The sequence below is a fragment of the Atractosteus spatula genome, chromosome 3 (assembly GCF_055471065.1).
Source record: "Atractosteus spatula isolate fAtrSpa1 chromosome 3, fAtrSpa1.hap1, whole genome shotgun sequence".
Lineage (NCBI taxonomy): Eukaryota > Metazoa > Chordata > Actinopteri > Semionotiformes > Lepisosteidae > Atractosteus > Atractosteus spatula.
In genome coordinates, this window is record NC_142708.1 from 76,530,398 (window position 1) to 76,552,675 (window position 22,278).

General features: G+C 45.8%; 1 protein-coding gene across 1 annotated transcript in view; it reads right to left on the reverse strand.

Annotated features, from left to right (window-relative positions):
- The window catches only part of ppp1r37 (protein phosphatase 1, regulatory subunit 37), a 43,786-nt gene extending 24,806 nt beyond the window's left edge, over window positions 1-18,980 (reverse strand). The window contains exons 1-2 of the mRNA XM_088910342.1: window positions 17,340-18,980; window positions 1,663-1,760 (exon numbers count right to left, since the gene is read on the reverse strand). Coding sequence (XP_088766468.1) covers window positions 1,663-1,760; window positions 17,340-17,955 — 714 coding nt within the window. The 5' untranslated portion in view covers window positions 17,956-18,980. The remainder of the gene's footprint in view (window positions 1-1,662; window positions 1,761-17,339) is intronic.
- Window positions 18,981-22,278: the final 3,298 nt, after the last annotated feature.

A 22,278-nucleotide genomic window follows, 5' to 3' on the forward strand; every position in this document is an offset into this window, starting at 1 on the left:
CCCTTCGAACCCACTGCAAATGCCACAGGGGGCGCTGTTTCTTCAAGAACCGGGTTGACTAACACTGACCTACCTGGCTCTGTTAAACAGTTCCCCACTGCTGGGGGAATCCTGCTCACCGTTGACAAGTGACACAATGGATATTTTTAATTGTAGTAAGAGTTTGCCCTTCAGGCGAGTTGTACAGCTGTGCTCCATGTTTTCACTGTCAGTTTTCTGTTGTGTGACCTCACTCTAAACTTTCGTTTGAGCAGTTATGTTTGTCACTGAGATAAACCAGATCTTCTACCTGCAAACCAAGGCCATAGCTGCCTTTCATGTCTACAAGTCTGCCGCTGAGCATTGTGCCTCTTCAGTCCCTCAAGCACTGTTTACAGGGGAAGCTGATCACTAAACCCAGAGCCCAACGAGGACTTCAGCCCTGCAGGCTAGTGACGTGTGTGCCTGTGGCTGTGTGTTTATTTCAGCGGACTATGTTAATGAGACATCCCAACAATCTTCATTTTGACGGCGTAAAGATGTACATAATTTAAATAACGCAAAAATCTCAACTAAAATACATCAAAATAATTAGGGCTGATAAGGATAAAAAAACATCCTACACCCAGAGAACAATGAATACATTTGACTAATCTGGGATATAGTGAAGATGTAATAACTGCTAATTGCTTTTTAAAGTGAGGCATGGCTTGGTAAAATAAACCCCAGAAATGTGGAACACTATGTGTAACGTCTTTCCATTGTCCTCAATTCCATGGTGATAGCATTCACTGTGCAACTTTTCCACTCCCTCGATTTTTACAGTTCAGCAATTCTTTTAAAAGTAATTTCCCTAAAGGCATTAGCTAAAGAAATACTTTGTATAATAACACATCACCATCTGCACAGTTATTAAAGCAAACAATTTGTGTAAAAGGTACAACTTTCAACATCCTGTTTTTTCCCCTCTCGTGTAAATTTTTCCCTAGCGTGACATGTGAAAGTTAGTGATTCATGTGAATGTTACTTCATTTAAAGCTTTTACTTCCTTTGAAAAAACTATAATTTTTCTGGAATTTGTTTTCCCTGGAACCGGAAAATAATATTTATTTAATTTCTTGAAAAAATGCAAAAATGGTTAAACAATAAAAATTCTGTAATGATTAAAGCTGAATAAAAATAAATGTTGTATGTAATTTTATGGAGAATTTGCACTAGTAGAGCACGCCACAAACTGACAATGCAATTTCATGCTTTTGCACCGCCATAGGAGAAAATAATTTCAGATTTATGCGATATTGACTACATTTAACACTTACTGATTTCAAATAATGATGATTACTGACGACTCTGTCTGGCACACTGCTGATGAAAACCGGGCACTGGCTCAATTATACCTTTAACCCACTGGGAGTTGTGCGTTACAGTTACAGAGCCACATATGAACACCCTGTATCTGGAACAAGGCAACTTACTTCCTTATCAAGTGCAGTAAAAACAAATGTCTTCAGAGCTGCAGCCTTGCATCTCCAATGAGTTAATCCATTTGAACACTTCAGCTGCTGATGTGCCAGAATGAATGAGAGCTCACTGAACTCAAAGGACATCAGGCAGTGACCTAAAACTGAAACCTAAAACTGCCAGCTGTTAGTTCTGCAGCGGAACAAGGAGGCGACATGTTACCTGTATCTGTTTCAGCACTTTTGGTATGGGCTTGCAGTTCAGCTTCTGACAGGCCTGGCGGTACGCTGCAAGGATCTCTTCCACCGTCACGTTCTGAGCTGTGGGAAGAGCAGACGAGACGGCGGCTCAGAGAGTGGTCTGGAGGAGAGAGCAGGCATGTAGCCACCAGAAACAACAGCAGCAAACATCCATCAGGACGACTTTCAAAAAAAGAATGACTATGTGTAGGTGTTATTATTATGAGCAGAAAAATGCTCTAGGAAGGCAAAAATAAACTTAAGCAATAAATATACATAAAACAGACATTACTAATTCAAATCACCTTTCAGTGATTTCAGGGGGCTGCAGATTTGCCATTAATGGAATTTTAACTTAAAAAGAGTTAAACAGAAAAGCAATTTCCCCCTTCACTGATTGAGCAACCAGTCCAACACAAAGTCCAGACAGATTAGGACATAATCAGGGAGTGTTTGTTGCTCCAAATAAGCCACAGCAAAACAGCTCAGATGCCTGCTACTCAGAAGATTGATCACCTTCACATTTTGCCAGCTGATACCTCTTATATAAGTCAGCATCATGCTCTATATATTTAAAATTTGTTACCTTATTCTGTGCACCGTCAGGTACACCAAGGTTATGACACTGTAAAATACACACTTTTCTGCTTCATCAGTGCAGTCTGCACATGAGCCTACAGTTGGTAAAACCTGGCAAGGATAAAAGCTGTTCTGCAATAGGAGTCTGATCCAGCTTCCCCTGGGAGATCACAGCTGCTGTGCCAGACCTGGGGGACAGAGGCTTGTGCTGTGTTCCCTCTGATAAACAGCCATTGTTGAAAAGCTCACTGCAGCACTGCTCAGCTCTGAACCCCACAGTTCCATTGCTCATCTTTCTCCAGTACTTGCTAAAGGCATTATTGTTCAGAACCTCTTCAGCTCAGAGAGGGCTGCCTAATTTACTCTGGGGTCTTTCCAGTAGTCTGTGTTCTCTCTGCCGGCCACTTGAGGTTTGCTGACCTTTCTTGTGGTAAAAGTAATAATTACATAACCTTTGGGGGGTAGTTTCAGCCAAAGTAATTTTTGAGTTATTACTGAAGACCATAAAGTAAGGAGTGTTGGATTTGCTTTAAACAGTGACAATGGCCCTTTGTATACTTTGCCTGCCTCTGGTTTTGCTACCTGTCTGGAATTCAGCTGCACCAGGCAGCAGAAACATGACTAGATTGCTCTATGAAAACTTACTGACTGACTTTACTGATCCCTGCAAGGTGAAAATCTGCGCCTCCCTAGCAGGACAGCCCGGCCCTACTGTGACACACCAGGCCCTGCTGCAGCCCAAGGCCCAACAAACCAGTGCTGCTGTGTTTATGCTCACTCTGGTGTTGCATCCTGCATTGTTTCCCAGTGTGGCGTCCATGACTGAATTCCAGGTGGTCTTCCTGCAATTCCTAAAATTTGACCAGGCTTTTCCGATATAAACTACCTTCACACATTACACCTTGTGTTGTCCTTGAATATAATAAATAGCTTTAACCATATTAAGTTTACAAGCTGACAAAAACATGGGCTTTCTGTTTTAGGAGATAATACACACAGCCCCCCTCACCCACTACTCACCCTCACCCCGCACTACTTTCTCATCAGTGTGCTCACCACTCACTGTAACCTTCAGATAATGAGTATTCAAACATAACTGTCCAATTATGTCATTCCTACTTTGTTATGAAAAAAATAAAAGTTAATTCAGGAATGTAGCAGGTACATTTTTTCAGTTAGAATATACTGACTGTAACAGAACTATCACTATAAATAAAGCAGGCTAAATATTACAGCACAAAAGTTAAACAGAATCCAACTAAAGTCGCCGTTTAACCCAACAGAATAAAAGCAAACCCTTCTTAATGTTCACCTACAACAGCAGCAGACGTTTCCCAATGCAGCGACAGATTTCTCTACTCATACAATGACTCTTTGTACGAACACTGTACTTTGTGCACAAGGACAGAAGTAGTTAAAGGCAAAACCAGTGATATTTAAAGGCAAAATCGGCCTGTGCAGGGGAGGCGAGATGAGGTGAGGAGAGAAGAGCCAGACCCAGTGATTCTGTTAGCTGCCCAGTATGAGCAAGGAGCCAGAGGGGGGAAATGAAAATGTGCACCAATCAGACACAGATAAATATAAAACACTGCACTGCTAAATGAAAAGGTAACACACAGTGGGGCGTTTCTGACCTTCATTTTGAACAATACTGTCACTCTAGACCCTTCATTATGACGCATCTGAGATTTCTGACTCAGGTGACCAGAAAAGAAGACGACTGATTTCATTTACCGAATGCATACGTACACATAAAAGTGACTTTCGACAGGCTCTTGTTAAAAAACACAAGCCCCCAAGCCAAGAGGCACACTGCACTTCTTCCTTCTCATTCCAGCGACACTCCCTGCAGCCGCTGTGAATCGGGGGGGCAGTCACCAGCATCCAGACAGCTTTTCCAGCCACCACATCTAAATTGGCTCTTAGTGACTTCACATTCCGTGACGAATGACACAAGTGTGAACTCTGCAATAGTGGCTTCCACTTGATAACGGTAAACATGCAGGAGCATGAGCTGCCTGCCAGAAAAAACAGTGTCAGTCTCGGTGCTGCTGACACTGTGTGAATCAGGATTATTGCTGCAGTGAACAGACTGCAAGTGCGGAGGAACAGAAAATTGTGCTAAAGAGAAAGTAACCATAGAAGCCTCAGTCCCCAATCATCCCTACTGCATCTCCTCCTCCTGCAGTGCTCTGTGAAAAACACAATACTGAGCAATTATGCAGCACGCAATGCAGAGCTATGGCAGTGGCCCCAAGCTGTTCACAAGCTGGCACAACTTGCAGCAGAGCACCAGCGCTGTGGGAGATCATGGGCTCTTCCCATGGCACTGCACCAACAGGTGGCTCTGGAAGTGGCGCTAAATGACTCCCAGCCCCCACGCCGACAGCCCTGTACTGCGACAGCGCTCTGACAGCTTCTCTGCCCTTCCTGACCAGACAGGTGCTCAGACAGGACAGCGTTAAGAAGACAGAAATTTTTTGCAAACTATGTTTAATTTTGATTGCTATATCAAAGGCACAATTTTAGAATCCTTATGTGGTTGTTAATACAAATTAGTTTATTTATTCTGCACTAAGTGAATTAATCCTCAGTATAATTAACATGAGAATCTCAAAGAACTTCACCACTACATTAAAATCCACAAGACAAGTCAACAGATTTCAGTTTTTCCAGAGTATTGTAAGGTGATCGTGTATTTTCACAATAACACACCCAGTGGCCACACGCCCAAATAAAAATTAAATTTTTTAACGAGTAACAACATAAGCAGCTATTTTCTTTTAAAGCTCATTTTATTTCTTCTGATCCAGGGATCATTTTAACTCCTCTGAGAAGTTATGCATGCTGATTTCTAACAGCTATCCACAGAGAGGCACACAGAACATATACAGCACGGTGAGACACGAGTGAGGTATAGGCTACAGTCTGCTCTCTTCACGGTTCACAGATCGGAGGTTCTGAAAACAGTTAGTAGTTTAGGAAGCAGTGGATCCTTTGAAATACCTGACTGACCATGCAGGTCAGCAGACACATTGAAACACCCCCAGGAAGTCAATTACTTGCCCCATGCAGCACAGTGCTATCTATTAATAGCACTTCCACTGAGACTGGGCTTGGAAGAGGTAGAAAAGAAATTCCATTCAACGATACTGAAAAGAAGTTAGTATTAGTGATCCCCGGAAATCATTACAGAGGCATTGTTTTTCATGCTTCTGAGTCATTAGAAGAACAACATTCAAACAGCACTTAGCACTTCTGCTGTACAGTACTAAGTACAGAACAACCAACTTGCAAGCCTTAAGAACTGCTCAGTCTTTTTCTGTGTTGTGGGAAATGCGGTCTAAAAAGCCCATCTCTTTGCAGCACAGGAGACACTGAAAGGGTGGAAATAGCTTTAACTAAACGTACATCAGTGCAGGTTTTTACAAAAGGGTACTTTAAAACAAGAAATATTTTAAATACAATAAGGACTTCAGATGTCTTAAGTATTTAAGCTCCTTCTTGTTGACTCAGAAAGAAAAAGCACTGCCAGTGAACAGACACAGGGGAGCCCAGCACGAAGAGCTGCTGACAGCTATTCCTGTTTAAAATACTCTAGCAAGATGATCTGGTGCTGCTTTCACCTCAGTCCTTATACCTCTGCACTGGGGCTGAGGAAGGGGGGCAGTTCACCCAAGCTGTTGCAAGTTCCCACAGCCTTTTTATGGACCTGCCTGGTTGTTTAACACCAATCCCATCGCTGTTCCCGGCTCCAGTTGTAATTATTCCTCTGTGCTAAGACACAGTAAAGCAAACTGGGTTCAAGCTTGTGCTGAACAAACACATCCAATCCCCGCTGAGGCTGTAGTCTTCAGACCCAGCAGTAACACACTGCATCGTCCCTGCAGTGCACGTGTGTGTCTCACGCTGCAGGGCCCAGCCTGCATATATTATTGCTTTTTCAGAAACCTGAGATGTGAAGGAACTCCATCCAAATTAACACAATTAACACTGGCACAGAAGACACAGGTCTGGGACAAGGTAGCATTGAAACTAAGTGACAGACTCAGTTCATGGCAGACTGCTGTGAAAGAAATAAATGGGAGTTTGGCTCACTGAGTTCACAAAACAAGGCATTTTGCATTGAACTTCTAGTCTAATTAGACCCCATGATTGCATGATGTCCAGATCCTGTTAACTCAGGTCCAATACTCAGCACTGTTTGACTTGGGAAATCAGGATCTGCCCCACACACAGCCCAGGCCTGCCCACAGATGGTGCTGTAGAAAAGGAGGCTTTTAATAAAAACCCATTTTAATTTCTAAAGTGTCTTCTGTGATGCTCATGCCAGTAATACACACAAACCCATATGGATGCGGAAACTGTTGAAGACAAGGCAGCAGAGGAGTCGAGGGCCCTCTGCGCCTTCTGTGACTCTGCCATGGCTGCTCAAGTCCACTGTACAGCATGGGCAAGGAGCAAGAGAAGCGTGAGTGGGGACCAGAACTCCTGCCATGTGGAAAACAGGAAGAGCTGCATGGTGCACTGCGCTGCAGGCTTTCAGGGGACAGCTTGTGGAAGAGCTCTGAATGACTGAAGCACAGAGCTTCGCAGGATCCCCGACACAACACTGTGCACAAGAGAGTAGGCTGCAGATTTTATTGATTAACCTACTTTCCTTAAAAAAAACATGATAGCTGTATGTCGTGTGTCCCTCCCTTTGAGTCCAGATTGCATAATACAAACCCAAATGAAAAAAAAAATAAAGAAAAAATACCTGGCAGGATTACAGCAGCAGCATTAAAATTAGGGAAAAGGGCGGCTTCTGGACCAGTTCCCTGCCTGCATGTTGCAGGGCTGTCCCAGGGTTTGTATCTCATCAGTTGCTTTCCTTGTAAATACTTGGCACAGACAGCCTCTGGGAAATTCAGCTCTGCTCACCAGGAGACTCTGCAGTTCTGTTCTCAGGCATCAGAGTGCTGCTTCCAGATTCAAGGGTGAAAACCTATGATTTGGCTATGCGGAGGCGTGTAGCTGAGGTATGCTTCTCCAGCAGGGACCTACCCCTGCCGCACACACTGTGTGCTGGCCTCTCCGGAGATAGCAGTATGGAGTATGGTGCTTTTGAAGTTAAAAAAGGGTAAAGGAAAATGACAGGCGAACACAAGCTACTTGAACACTTGAAACAAACATGCATGATTCAGAAACAATTGTACAGGGCCAATTCACGTCATGCAAGCAACTGTCTGTGCAGAAGTTTCTCATCAAAATCCACAGACCAGAATCTGTTGGCTGAAAAGCAGAATTTTGCAAAACAGCGATATGAGAGGCCAGCCTCCGACCTCTGCCAGCTCCCCCCCAGCTCACATGCGAGCTACAGTAGAGTGGCAAAGCAGCAGAGTGTTGCTGGCTGGTGAGAGAAAGAATATGATAAATTTCAAGAAGAAAAACACATTGACCACAGTGAAGAAAGTGTTGACAGAAAGTCACGTCTGCCTCCAATTAATCTATTCTGAAAAGCTGGAGAAAACGTTATTTTGCACTGATGTGCTGTAACAAAACACATCCAATCAATGCGCAACAATACTTCTGATGGGTCCCTTTATCTCCCCTCTGCCACTCATCCTGTCCTCACCCATACCCATTAACCCCAGCATCGCGAGGAGCTCGAACGGGAGGCTGACTGAAGTCAGATCCTCCCCTCGACCATCTGTGAAGAGCTCAGACCTGACAGAACAAGACAGGGGACGCTGCTGCAGTCAGAGCGGCATCTGAGCTGTTTTCTCTCCCGACAGAACAGAGACAGGAAAGAGAACTGCAGAAGCCGACACAAAGCTTTCTCTTTAACAAGAACATTGGAAATTTGGACTGTGGCCACCTGGTAGAAAGCTAGACCACATCTTAGAAAGTATGCTTCCTCAGAAATACAGCTGTGGGCAGCACATCTGGCTCACCATTCTGCAACAGACTGTCAGCGCTTTCCTGAAATCTTTCACTGTCTCTGTAAGCTACGCTGCTGCCATTACACTTGGCCCCTGTTCCTTAACAGATTTTGATAACAGTGAGAACATTTCGATAAAAGTATGTTTGGTTGTAATTTTAGCTAGATTATTTGACAAATGATGATAAACGTGCAAAGCAAGCACCTCTCTAGGCAGGGAAACGTATGCAGCTACTGTAAGAGAAAGCATTAGCTTCCATGAAATGGTCTCAGGGCAACACTATCGGTCTCCTCGAACACAGACACTTTTAACCAGTCATATGAGAATCACAAATCACGCGAGTCCTTCTGGAAGCACTTGGCACACTCTCAGAGAATGTGTGGCACACCAGGAACTGTGCTCCTAAAAGTGCTTCTTTCATGGCCACCTGAATGTTAAGCGCCTCACTGAGTGAGCCGCTCAGATGCCCACTTACTGTGTTGCACGTTTCACGACAACGCTGTACTGGAACTGTGACACTTCTAGAGTAACAGACAGGCCGATGCCTCCTCTGGGAGTTCTGATGCCATTCCACTCAAAAGCAATTCACGAAAATGAACCCAAATTCTCTCCAAACAAACACGAATAACCAGATTGCTCAGTAGTTGTCTGATTTTTGTCCAAATGGGAAACAAAGTACTACTTTTCCTTCCATGTTCCCACACGTCTTAACCTCGGTTTTAAATGTGTAGCCAGCGGCATGTTGTCCTGTGAACAGCAGTCTTTGTGTTTTGGTACAATCTGTCCTAAAACTGAAGCAGCTGCAATATAACACCACTGTGTGAGCAGCATCACTGAAGCAAACACTGTTCCCAACAATAGTGCCATTCCTGTAGAAATGCTTTTAAGGACAGAGTGTTTAAGAGGCAACAAAGTACCATAAACTACTGGATCACACAATTACCTATAGCGCCTATACCTTATTACCTATGAATAAATTTGCTTACATAGGTAAATTTGGCAAAGAAACCACTGCTGCACATAAGAAAGCACATTACATTCACAGACGCAGCCTGCAGGCCACAACAGCAAAGGTTTTTGCACACTGTGGCAGCACACTGCCTGGCACAGGGCAGGGAGTCACACTGGGAACAGTCCGGTGCAGGAAGAGCCCCAGTACTCTGACAGAGGGAAGCTGGGATTGCCTGGCCATTCAACAAACTGACTTTATAAACAATTTCTAGCTTCAAATAATCTCCTGCAGAGGTACTCAGTCGTGCTTGGCCTCTCCAAGGAAATGATCAATTTAATTATAATTTATAGCAGAATGCATCTTGCGGCATAAAAACTGTTGGTCTACTGTGTACTCTGCCTGATGTAAAATTAAAGGGGTGTGGAATATCAGCACTGTGTAGAAACAGCAGCTAAGCAGGCACAGTGTTCAGACAGGGGCAGGAAAGGGCCGCTGCCGTCCCAGGCTGTGCTCCTGCAAGGAGGAAGTTCGAAGAAGGAGCATGTGCAGCACAGGTGCCTCACAGGAGCAGGGTCACGGCCACAGGCGGACGCTCATCCGAGCTACAGCACAGGGACGGGCGAGTATACTTTACCTGCCACACACAGTCGAGGAAGGAGTATGGTTGGGAAAAACAGAAAAAAACTGTCTCAGCGGAGAAAAAACCTTTGCATCCCTCCATTAACCACATGCTCACCACTGCCCAAATGTATCCAGATGGTTTCACAAGTAAAACAAATACAGGCCAGAAAACCTGGGAGATGCTCACACTGGGTCAATAACACACAGTACTATCACACTGGAACAACAACAGCCTCCAACCAGACAAAGTATCTGAATTCCCTGCTCGTACACACATCCGGCGAAGCGCAGCAAGTTCAGTTGCACAGGGACCAGGCACGGTCACCAGAAACATAACTAGGCTTGGATTCTGTTACCTGAGCTCCAGCAGACGCCTGGCCCAGACATTTAGCAGCGGTGTGCACTTCCCTCATGGCTACACCAAACAAATATTCACCTTTCATCACCATCACCACACGGGGAAAAAAGGCAGGGTCACCTTGTCTAAAACACACCTAAAATGAATTATCTCATGTCATTGTCCTGATACATGCCTACAGTGATACCCTATGGAGGAAGTTAAAGTATTCACAGCTCTAATCGATTTTTAAATTATAAGGATCAAGAGGAAAGACTTTGCAAAGCACAGCATTGCAACACTGCAACAGGTGCAGATGGGTTAACTTGGAGAACTGTCTATTGAAACAAGGTTCACTTCACAAAGTAAACAGTAATTTATCTACTGAAGGAGGACTAACGGCTGAACTTAGGCAGGTATGTGATAATCCAAGCAACCGCTGCACACCTGGAAGCACACAGCCTTTCCACCCCACAGACAGCTCCCACACGAGTGCTTCCAGGCAGCAACCTCAGCTTTCAAACTCTCGCCCTTGCGAAGACACAGACGGGGGTCAAGCAACCTCACGGGGGGGGGGGGGTCAGTCTGTCCAGCTCACAGGTGGAGGGAGGGCTTCCTATTTCAAAATGGGCGTTTACAGTGTAAACAGTGTAGTGGGATGTGTGGAGATTTAGGACGTCTGTGCACCCAACCGCTCCTGCCTGCCAGCATGCTTAACCTCCTTTCGGGCTTTCGGGTGAAAACGCCAGAGGGAATAGGCTGGCCATCACAAGGCTGACCTGTACTGGAAACACTGAAAGCAGAACTGATCCCCTTATTGAGCATCTTCCTGGAGAAATTGAGACCAGACAAGCTTCTCTGCTGTTACACAGAGACGTGACCATCTCACTGCAGGTCTGTGTAGAAACAAGCAACAGGTCAGGAGCTCTGGCCAAGGATCGGATGACTTGCACTGAGTCAAGGGACAGCGGGCTAACAGATCCCCAGGGCAAGAGGAGTATTCAGAAATCTTTGGTCAAGCGCATGCTTTAACAATTCTTTCGCAACAGAAACAGAAAGGAGGGCAGCTTCACTCAAAGACAGTGGAGCTCAACAGGAGAAGTAAACAGCAGACATGTGGTCTCAGTAGCTGACTGCAAGAGTCAGCAGTTCAAACTCATCTGGAAACACCCCACCTACACCAGTTCACTGCCCCTATCCACCCCTCCAAGGGACATGGGTCCCAGCACAGCTCTGATGACACAACAACACACTGTAAAGCTTCTGTCTGAAATGGTCAGGACACAACAAAGAGATTCCTAACACCGGGTTGGTGGTGGTTGTTAAACTGTACTTTCTGTACCCATATAGTGGGTTTTACACTACAGTCTACACAGTCACCCACTTCACAAAATAGAGTCATACAAATATTGACACCATCCACAGAGAGGTTTGCTTTGACAACAGCAGGGAGTTGTTTCTCTGTCAGCAACACAAGCAGGGGCCTGGACTGTACTCTGGAGTTTACAGAAAGGATTCAATATCCTGCTCACAATGAGTGAAGGCAACTAGTCATTAGTGAAACAGAACTGCCTGATAAAATCTCCAAACACAGCTACTTTAACTTAAAATGCAGGACACAAAAATTACATAACCAAAACCTATAATCTGTGGTCTTTCTCATTATAGTCTGAACAATAGAAATCCGATGTGCTCATCTTAAGCATAGCAATGCTTCAGTAATGATTTTTCCTGATGAACAAATAAATGTGTTACACTGCCCCAGTGCTACCCCCTGGAATCCAATGGAGTTGTAGCATCAACAGCCAGGAGCAGACGGCAAACCCAGGGTAAACTGCACACAAATGCCCCTCTGACAACACTACACAATTCAATTAATCAACAGCGGATTGAAAAGCCTGTAACATTACACATTCGAGCAGATGTAAAATTTGAATAAACCAACAACTGCTTAAATAAGACTGCCTGGCCTACATGCTGATTTCTGATCTGTGGAACATATCCTGGTTCGCTAATCCCTGTTCTCCAGGGGATAGTTAAAAAATTTAGGTCACAACAACAAAGACAGCAGGTGTAACATCAGGGGTTTCCATCCTGTTCTGCCTGAAGGAACATTCCTCTTACGACCCAACCAGAATAAAAAGTCGTCAGTCGGCTGTAATTATAATAAATATCACTATGAGCAGCAAACGGTTGTAAAATATTACACAGCTGCATCTGCGGGTTGTGAGGTCGGCTGTGGTCACTGCAAGCGCAAACCCACTGAGGAAGATAGCTGGTAAAACCCACGCTTGACTGGGGGACAAAGAGTTGACCCGCAATTACTAGACTGCAATTCCCAGAACAGGCCAGACAAGACTTCGCAGCCTCTGCTGGTTCCAGGCTAACTATGTACGACACTGCCCGCAGCCACAGCTTGCCCACTCGCCAGTCTCTCACGATGGCACATCGTCTCCCCATGAGCGATGGGATGGGCAGTCCTGGGCGGCGCAAGCTGCTCCCCAGGCACATGCCAACTCACCCCAGCCTGCCCTGCCCCCACACGCCTGCACGTGTGGAAATAATAACAATATAAACTCAGCTCTGTGACTCGTCGGCCTCTCCACTGCACCAGGCAGACCGCAGTGAGGAAAGTCCACAGCAGAATGAGCTGTTTCCTGCCTGGCGCTATTTTCTGCACACAATCATGTTTGCACTGTGTGTGTGAAATATGACAGAGGCCACAGACAGCAATGTGTAGCCTCGCAGGTCATGACCGCACCGACACTAAATAACCAGACAGGATTAAGAGGGGTGTATTATTCAGAGGCTGCAACTGGCTTCCTGTGCATCGAATGAAGCAGTCAGACAGGAGCTCCGAAACAGCTCCACCAATATATAAACCGCAGGCTCAAGCCAGCAGTGACCAGGACTAGCCCGGCAAAGGGCCCAACAGGTGGGTGAGTCGGGGGGCGCACGGCACACAGGCAGCGTGAATTTGTACCAGCAGGGCTGAACTGACTCGTAACTGGAGAGGGGAAACTAACACGTGGCCTAGCGGGCACTGCGCTGACCAGCCTGCTGCCGTGGGAGAGGAAACGCCGCGCTGCCTGCGAGCCGCGGGTGGAGTCAGGAACAGGACGTCTGTCCCTGCAACTGCACAAACACAAGGTAAAGTGCCAGGACACTCATAACAAATATGCAGAAAATCTTGCTAAAACCCAACTTCCTATTGCAAGAGTCCGTAAGTGTTGACAGGGAAAGAGCTAGAAAGCAATTCCACGGCTCAAGAAGGAAAACAAAAACGCATCAGAAGCCAGTGAAGTGTGCGAGACACCAGGGTGGCGGATTCTGTACCAGCTGACAGCTCCCTGCCTTCAAACTGCTAGAGCCCTCTTTTCCATTAATTTCAAACTGGCAGCAAAAGAGTTCTCCCCCCCCCAAGGGTTTTTGTGGAAAAACATAAAATTCACCCATTGGAGTTCAGTCCCCATGCAATACAGTAACAGGTTTGTATTTAGGTTCTCAAAATTGCCTTTTTTAAAATATATATAAAAGGCTTAAGCCCCAGTAGACTACTGTGAAGACTGAATGAAGTAGAGATTCCCATATTTCTGTATTTGTAGTGAATCATGCACATTTAAAACTCCTTTAGGAAACAAGGTAATTTTTCATGACCGCTGACCTTGCCAGTAATTTGGATCTGGAGTTTCTAAGGGCCTCTGGGATTTGCATTAAGGCGGAGGCACCCGTGACCGACTCAAGAGGAGACGCAGAGGTCAGGGGTCAGCCTGAGGCCTGTGCCTTGGGTCCCGCAGGTCGATATCCTGCCGGCTGCCGGGCTCAGCGACCGGCGCACAGCCCCGACGGCTCTGTCCAGGCGCGGAGGCTCAGCGTGGCAGCCCGCTCAAGCGCCTGCACAGTTTATTCATGTCCCAAATGTTAAAAACATCATAAAAGTTTTGACGGAGCCTCGTAAACGCAATGTGATTCATCACCCTTGCCTCGTTGCTGCGCTCGTTGTTTTCTTTGTGGACTTCTGTGCACTCAGTCAGCGCGGCAGACCAGTCCCTCTGTAGGCCTGCATTTCAATATGGCTCAATAAGCCAAGGGCGTTTGACTAGCCCAAAACGAAGCACTTAAATATCAGTTCTAGTCTGCTCAGTTATTTCTCTTTTTCTTGCTGTCCTATAACCTTCTTAGTAATATAATTATTCATGTAACATGGAAACAAGCCGAACCCCCACTCCAGAGCAGCTCAAGCCACTTAAGATTTTACCAGCTGCAGGCTATTATTAGGTTAATACTAATACAACCTCAGGTCCTGGCTATTTTCCAGTTGTTTTGGCCTGTTTTGAGGCCTCTTGCTTAAACCACCATGTAAGCTTAAACAATTTCAAACATATTTGCTGTTCTCCTCGGTCAGTATAACCTGTGGTTCTGTTGTAAGACATGGAAAGGTTTAGACTACTTGAGAATAGCTAGCGCAGGTGCACACAGCCATTTCACCACACACACACCATAGGCTACTGGCACACAGGAGCACAAGGTGGCTGCACACAGGTTTAAAGTAAAGTTTAGATTCACCCCACATCTGTGTGAAGCCAAAGAGCTACACATACAAGAAGGGACTCCCTACATCCACCACTGAAGAGCTGAGGGCGGCCCCACCCGAGTGACACACAGCAGCCATCCTGCACCAGGAGCCCCACTGTGGACCGGGGGGAGGAGAAGTGAAGTTTCACCAGCTGGAATATGGGAGAATGTTAGGGAGGCCGCATTCTACAAGCCTATGTAGCCAGGACAGGGGAACACCCTCTGCCCCCTGCCTCTCTGGAGGAGCTAACCCAGCCCGGGCACAGCTGCCTCCAGCCCTCCCTGACATCCCCAGTCACCCACAGCCTCAGACACTCAACAGAATCAGCACCAGCAAGAAACAGAAACACACGGAAAGAGTATTTTGACTTTTCCTTCTCAAACTTAAATAATCAGCAATGACACTTGTGGTAACAAAGCCAACGTGATGTCACACAGCCTGGCGCTTCTGAAACCACAACCAAACAGTTTTCCAAGAACCGGAAAAGGGATGCAGGTGAGGGGCAGAGATAAGGAACCAGTGAGGCATCCCACTGGAAAGCGCCAGTGGCACTTTTATTGCACCGATAGGACTGTACATTAATCAACCAACTGAGGCAGCAGATAAAACAACTCAGACGCTCTAACTGGATGACCTTTAATCCTTTTCCTTGCATAAATTCTCACACTAAAACCCCCGACTAACCCAGAGAGCTGCAGGGGGAATAACCTCCCTGCCACCTGCCTGTATTCTAAGATCTGCAGCCGAACGGATGAAAAGCCTTCATGCTGCTCCGCTGGCGAGTCACTGATCTGGTGTCCCCCCATGGCTCAGGGCTGCCTGGCTGCACTGCTGTAGGTAATCATCACCCAGTGGCCCTGCCGGCAGCACAGTGGGGCTCTCACACCCAGGAGCTCTTGCAGGGCCTGAAGTGCTGGTGATACACACCAGCCACAGACACATTTCACCAGCTGAAATCATTCCTCATCATCCAGGGCAGCACCTTCACCTGAACTGTGGCCTGTTTCACATACTCCACTATCAAATGCAAAACAGCTCAAAACAGGTAACAATTACTGGAGCAACGTCACCCATCGAATTGTGTGAATAACTTCTGCAAAATGAATTTGTGAACAGATCACAAATCCAAAAAGGAGGAACTACCAGGGCACAAACAACTTCAGTAAATCTAGTGCAGGACGCTGCAGTCTGAAAGCACACCATGTGCCACAATGTTTCTTTACAATTACTTTTCGTAATTTGTAACTTTGAAAATGAATTAGTGTTTTAGACTTCCATTACAGACAGTGACTGGGTCATTCAGGAGATGCGAGTCTGCGTGTCTGGGGCGATTTCATATCCTTTCCCTGGTATTCATTTTGGTGACTGTTACATATCTGAATAAGCAAACTGCGTAATTAACATCACTGATTAAGATCTGGGATTTGGACTGTTATCTCATGATTTGTCCCAAACATTTAACTTCTGTCTGCACAAGAATGGCTACAAACAAGAGGAGGTTTGCTTGGTATCTCCTCTGCCAGCCTCTGAGAGGAGCTGAAAGGTGAGCAGGGGTGCGACAGGCTGGCAGAGCTGCAATGCTTCTCCAGTGGGTTTAGATGGAAACTAATTTCCTCAGAGCTGTGAACACGGCAAATTAGTCGAGCTGAAAAACAACCCCAGAGGTCCACACAGGACACATTAGATCACAGTTAGCTGTGCAACAAGCAAGAAAACGCAGGAGGGAAGACAAAGCTAACGACCAGAGTCGTGTTGCCCTGGTCCTGTAGGTTTAATATGGAGATTCGGAAAACATGTTAACTTCATTCTGTACAGCTCTCCCTCCAAGCATCACCAAGTGTTAAGACAAGCATAGTTCCAGGTAGTAAACAGGCTTGGCAGAATAAAGAAGGACTTCGCTGCACAGCGGCACATAACCATTCCCCAGAGAAACCCGCTGACCCCTAAGGTGGCATCTCACGGGGCGGACGGCACACAGACAGCTGCACCGGGTTCTGTGACGTCACTCAGAGCTCCGCTGGCAGCCCAACGTAAACAATATCAGAAGGACAAAGGGAGGTAATTTTCAAATGGCAGTCTTGGCCAGCGCACAATGCGAGAGCTTCTGTCTGTGACACACTGCAGAACACATGTTTCTGGGGCTCGAGGTCACACAGGGTGGCCCGGAGCCCATCAACCACAGGAGGGATGAAGCAGGGCCTGGCTTGAAGAACTGGAAAATTTGTGGGAAGGTAACGGCTGTTTTCATGGCACGCGTCTTTGCGTCTGCTACTACTCCACTAACAAGGACTGTGTGAGGACAGTACTAGCACAAGACACTCCACTCCTTCTAGGCACATCTATTTTCCAATCACTCCACAAAAGACATCAGTAAAACTATCACTTTTTTAAAATCTTTAAAACCCGAGACATGTCTTTGCGAAGGAAAAAGAGCACATGAAGTTTAGCAGACCTGCAACTTGACAAGCTACTGTTACAGGACCTTGAGCAGAAAACAAACACATTCACCGCCGTCAGCCTGAAATCTCACGTCTGACCCACCGCTAGATGAGAGGCCTGGGATTCAGGATTCAGGATGTGCCGCTGTGCTGTCGTGAGCAGAAAGGGCTGGACACAAAACAGCACGACACAGTGGCAGGAACACGGGTGCCAGCGGAAGAACGGTATTTACCATGCCTCCAGGGGTCCTTGGGCTCCACAGCTCCTGAGACGATGTCCTCATCCGAGGGGAAAGTCACCCTTTTCACCCCGTGTTTCAGCTTCTCGTGCTCATCCGGCGGTGAGGGGGGCACATCGGCCCCCACCTGAAGGGGCGCGCACTCTGCAGCCCCCGGTGTTGAGGGTGGGGTCCCCAGGCTCACTGGGCACTCCGAAGCCACACCTGGATCAGCGGACACACTGTCACCATCTCCAGGGCCCCCTTCAGGCTGGACAGGGCCCGGTTCTGGCCACTGCCCCTCCTCCAATGCCAAATCCACGCCAGCTTGTGTATGATCCCCAGTGGCACCAAGCCCTTGTGCCGCTTCAAGCTCGTCTCCTGGGCCGTAATCCATATCAGTCCCGGCCGTCTGGGGTACCTGAACCCCATTTCTGTCGTCCCCGTTTACCTCTTCTTCGCCCCCCCCATCCACTACCTCCAGTGCGGTCTCCCCCTCTACCCCTCGCCCGGCTGTGTCCGCCTCCCGCAGGCTGTGTCGGGGGATGATTTCTGCGCAGTCTGCCTGCTCGCCAGCGGATTTCTTCGCTTTTCCATTGCTCAACTCTAGATCCTGCGCCTCGCTGTTCATTTTCTCATTTCTACCAAGCTAGAACGGACGAAAACTGCAAAACACCTCCCCCAGCGTTCACAGGACTTGAATAAACAGTATCTTTAAAAAAGGTGTAAACACTCCCGGTTAGGTGAAGCGCACACTAAGATCGGTTGTTTTGTTTGTAAACTACAAACACATGACAGGAACCACCTGCAGACCAACTGTACCCCGCTGTCCACTGATGAACGAATCCGGCCAAAGGTAGTGGCTTGTTCTAGTGTTTGAGTATCCGACTAGTCGCCTTTCTTTTTTCCTGGATTTTTCCTGCAACAGATGCACTATGGCGGGAGTATTTAATCACCACGATGAATCAGTAGTTCAAACTTGTGAAGTAATCTCAGGTCCTGCTGACGTTCTGCCCCCGTCTTGCCCAACAATAATCATAATATTTATATAGTTTTAAACACAGCCTGCAGCACCTAAACATTCAGCTATATATTAACTCTTTATCCAAGAACAGTCGTTTATGTTCTCTAATGAAATGCTTCAATATGGATGGGCTTCTGTGAATCTTTACACTTGGACACGGTTTGAAATACAGCTGCGTTTGCGTCTCTCGGGGCAGACGAACACGTCGCCGCTCTCGCTCGGCAGCCCGCGGCTGATGACTCCGGCTGCATCAAGTGAGGATCATGTTGACTCGTATGACTCCTCCGCGCTGCTCTTCACATCGCCCTCTCGCCTGTATTCACTCGTTTCCACAAGAAAACAAACTTCTCTCCTCGACGGGCGCCTACCTCCCCATATTCCCCTCGCTCGTGTTTTATTTACGTCTTTTGTTAGCAGGACAATCTCCGTCAACGATTATTTTTCAAATCGCCCAAGTCGTGCCCCAACTAACATTTTTTAGCCAGGACGGTCCCATTCCCCTTTCTAATGCTCGGTCGAGAAGCTTGTTTCGGGTGACATCTTTCTCTTCGATAGTTTCGGCTTCTTTTCTGTTTTCCACCCTCCGCCTTGTGTCTTAAAGAAGCGATACGTCTCTCGCCAGAAACACATCAGCTTCTCAAACCTCCGCTTGGAAAACGACAGCTTGACTTTCGGAGCAGCAGTTTCGACAGTGAGCACCGGAGAAGGCAGGTAACTATTAAGTGGCGATTTAAACACTGCTTCACAATAGACTCGTTTTAAAAAGTCGTTTTCTTTCACACTCACCGGTTAAATGTTTTTTTTGTCTTTTCTTCCACCTAAATCAAATAACTTTTAAAGACATTGAAAGCGAATCTACAGATTAAGATTTTTCTACATTTACCCAACAACTGTTTTGTTTTCCATTGATTGCCGTGATGATCCTGACGAATTTGACACTTAGTAAAAGCACATTCGTTACCGCTAGAGCGTTAAACATCATGCAAAATGAAAAACACAACTGGAATAAAAATCGATTATTATTCTAAATAAATTGTTGTACTTCAGTGTTGTATTTGTTTTGGTAAAGAATATAGTTCTCCTCTAATATTGTTGCAACTCAATTTATTGAATCTGCTGCTTTGGTGTGTAGGAGGATTTCAGAACGTGTGTTACAGAAAGTGCTGCTTGCTTGTGGTGTGATTTGTTGCTCATCAGTGATTTTTAACGTTTTTCTTAAGTGTTAGGAAATTCTTCGTATGTATTATCTGTAAACGTACAATCATTTAAACAATTGAGCAGTTTTGCACAATATAAATTAGAACTTCAAGCAACACAACGCATTCCTCTGATCCTTTTCCCCCAAAGATAATGTTTTCTTCTCAAAGTTGAAACATAACGAATGCTTTATTTGCCTTCATTTATAAATATGGTTGATTTGTGTGTGTGTCTTATTTTCTCTGATGTACTGGAATTTATTTGGGAACTGAACCTCCCAAAACATCTTTCTTTTGGAAATGCTCCTCTTAAATATAAATAATAATTACTTACACTTATATACAGTAGCGCTTTTCTGGACACTCCACTCAAAGCGCTTTACAGGTAATGGGGATCCCCTCCACCCCCACCAATGTGCAGCCCCACCTGGATGATGCGACGGCAGCCATAGTGCGCCAGAACGCTCCACACACACCAGCTCTCAGTGAGGAGGAGAGCAGAGTAATGAAGCCAGTTCAGAGATGGGGATTATTATTAGGCCAAGATTGTAGTCAGCAACACTGGGATGCTTAAGCATGAGGGAGGTGTAACAAGTGAAGTGAAAATGGGACCTTTATTAAATAAATGCTGACTACAATCATAATCAACACAGAAGAGCTCATCTGTGAGCGACACCCTCCGCCCTACGAAAAAACATTTCCAGCTCGGGAAAATCTGAAGCTCCTGCTCGCAGTGATACAGTGTCTCTTGACCAGTCGTGGTGACCTGCTCTCAGGCTCAACTCAGTGTTAATTGATTCAGCGTTTTAAAGGACTGGAAGTTTCCCGAGCTTTGCCAACAGTACTGGTGGAGAAAGAGCTGTAGTCTAGAGTCTATGCCACTCATTAAACCCATTAAACTCCACATCCAACGGTTTTCAGCAGGGAGTCAGACACAGGGAGAGAGATGACAGATATTACTACCCCAATTGATTGGGTCTCTTGTCAAACTGAGCTTATCTACTGCACACTAGAATAAGTGGCCCGTTTTCAACATCCTTTATACTATTTGTTATGTCTGTATTCCACAGTATTGCATGTGAATACTCAGTAGTTTGGATAAGAACATAAATGAGGAGGAGTAATGAATTCCGCATTCCCAGAGATATACCCCCCCTCCAAACACAGCACATCTAGGGAGACGCCTTCAAGGAGTCTGCTTTTTTCATCGGAAATGTTAGAGCAACAAACAGCCACTCTACAGCCTGAGCAGAACGAGGAAGCAGCGCCAGACAGAAAGCTTAACAATAAGGTGGGAGATAACGGACATGGAAAACACACATTCACACTTGACGCTCTGGAGCAGAACCGGGCCTGAACTGCAAAGGGTTAGGATTAGCAGCTTCAAGGGAATAGTCTTGGGGCAGGCTTCCCTCTGGACAGTGTTGGGGACGCTATACTGTAAAAAGGCCATCTTTTGTCCTTCGGATGAGATGTAAAACTGAGGTCCTGACTCTCTGTGGTCATTAAAAATCCCACAGAGACTATTTCTTGGAAATAGTAGGAGTGTAACCCCAGCATCCTGGCCAAATTTCCCCCTGGCATCTCCCACTCATGGCCTCCTAATAATCCCCATCTCTGAACTGGCTTCATCACTCTGCTCTCCTCCCCACTGAGAGCTGGTGTGTGGGGAGTGTACTGGTGCATCATCCAGGTGGGGCTGCACACTGGTGGTGGTGGAGGGGATCCCCATTACTTGTAAAGCGCTTTGAGTGGAGACGTGGAATCAGCCTGTAATTTTAGCCATAAGGAAGCTGGAAACAGAATTAGAAGAAAAGCTTTTGCAAGTTATTCGTTTTCCAGAGGATCAATCTGTGCTAAACTCAGTGGGTATGTGCAATTATAGAGGCTTAGGGTACAAGGGGAGTAAACTCACAGGTTCTGGAAAACTCTGTGGATTCCTGTAGGAAGGATGTGCAATGACTATGTATGGTCATGTTACATTTGTAATGTAATGTTACATTTATTTTTAATGTAATGTTTATTTGTACTACTAATATGTTTCCTGTAAGCCTGTCAATGTGTAAAACATAGCTGCTTGGATGCAAAACTAAATTCTGAAAAATCAAAGAGTAAGGTTTTATTGAATCATATTGTCAACTCAAATTCATGTCTGACTCGTGTTATTAATGACTCGTTAATCATTAATAATTGCTAAATTTATAACAGTAAATATTTGATATAATGTTTTAAATCTTTTTTTTTCTGTTACATTTTAAATTCTGTGTCAGTAGCTGTTTTGTTATATTAGTGAACTCTGGGAGTTTTGTGTTGTAATGGTGTGAGTAAATTGTGTAATGAAAACAGTTTTTCAGAGTGTAGCAGGCAGCAACTTGTTTTACCCAAAGGTCGACAGTTTTCCCTCGAAGATATTAAATAATATGTTTCTCCCTGTTTAAAGTCTTTATTAGTCAAATTTCATAGATCTGTTAAACATGTGTGAAGGTAGCATTGTAGAAGGTGGTAATACTAAACGGATATCTGCAGCACATTTTAATATGGTTCATGTTACGCTGGCACACTGGGTCCGTTCGTGTTTACGACGCTGTGGCGCTTGTGTTTTGGGGTGACTGGGGTGCGGTACTTGGGTGTCTTGGGAGGGGCTGCCTGTCTCTGTCAGCTGTAAGACTTGCACAATGAAGAGCAGACTCTGCGAAGCCTGTCTCAGTCCCTGGATCTCCGTGGTGTATCAGCT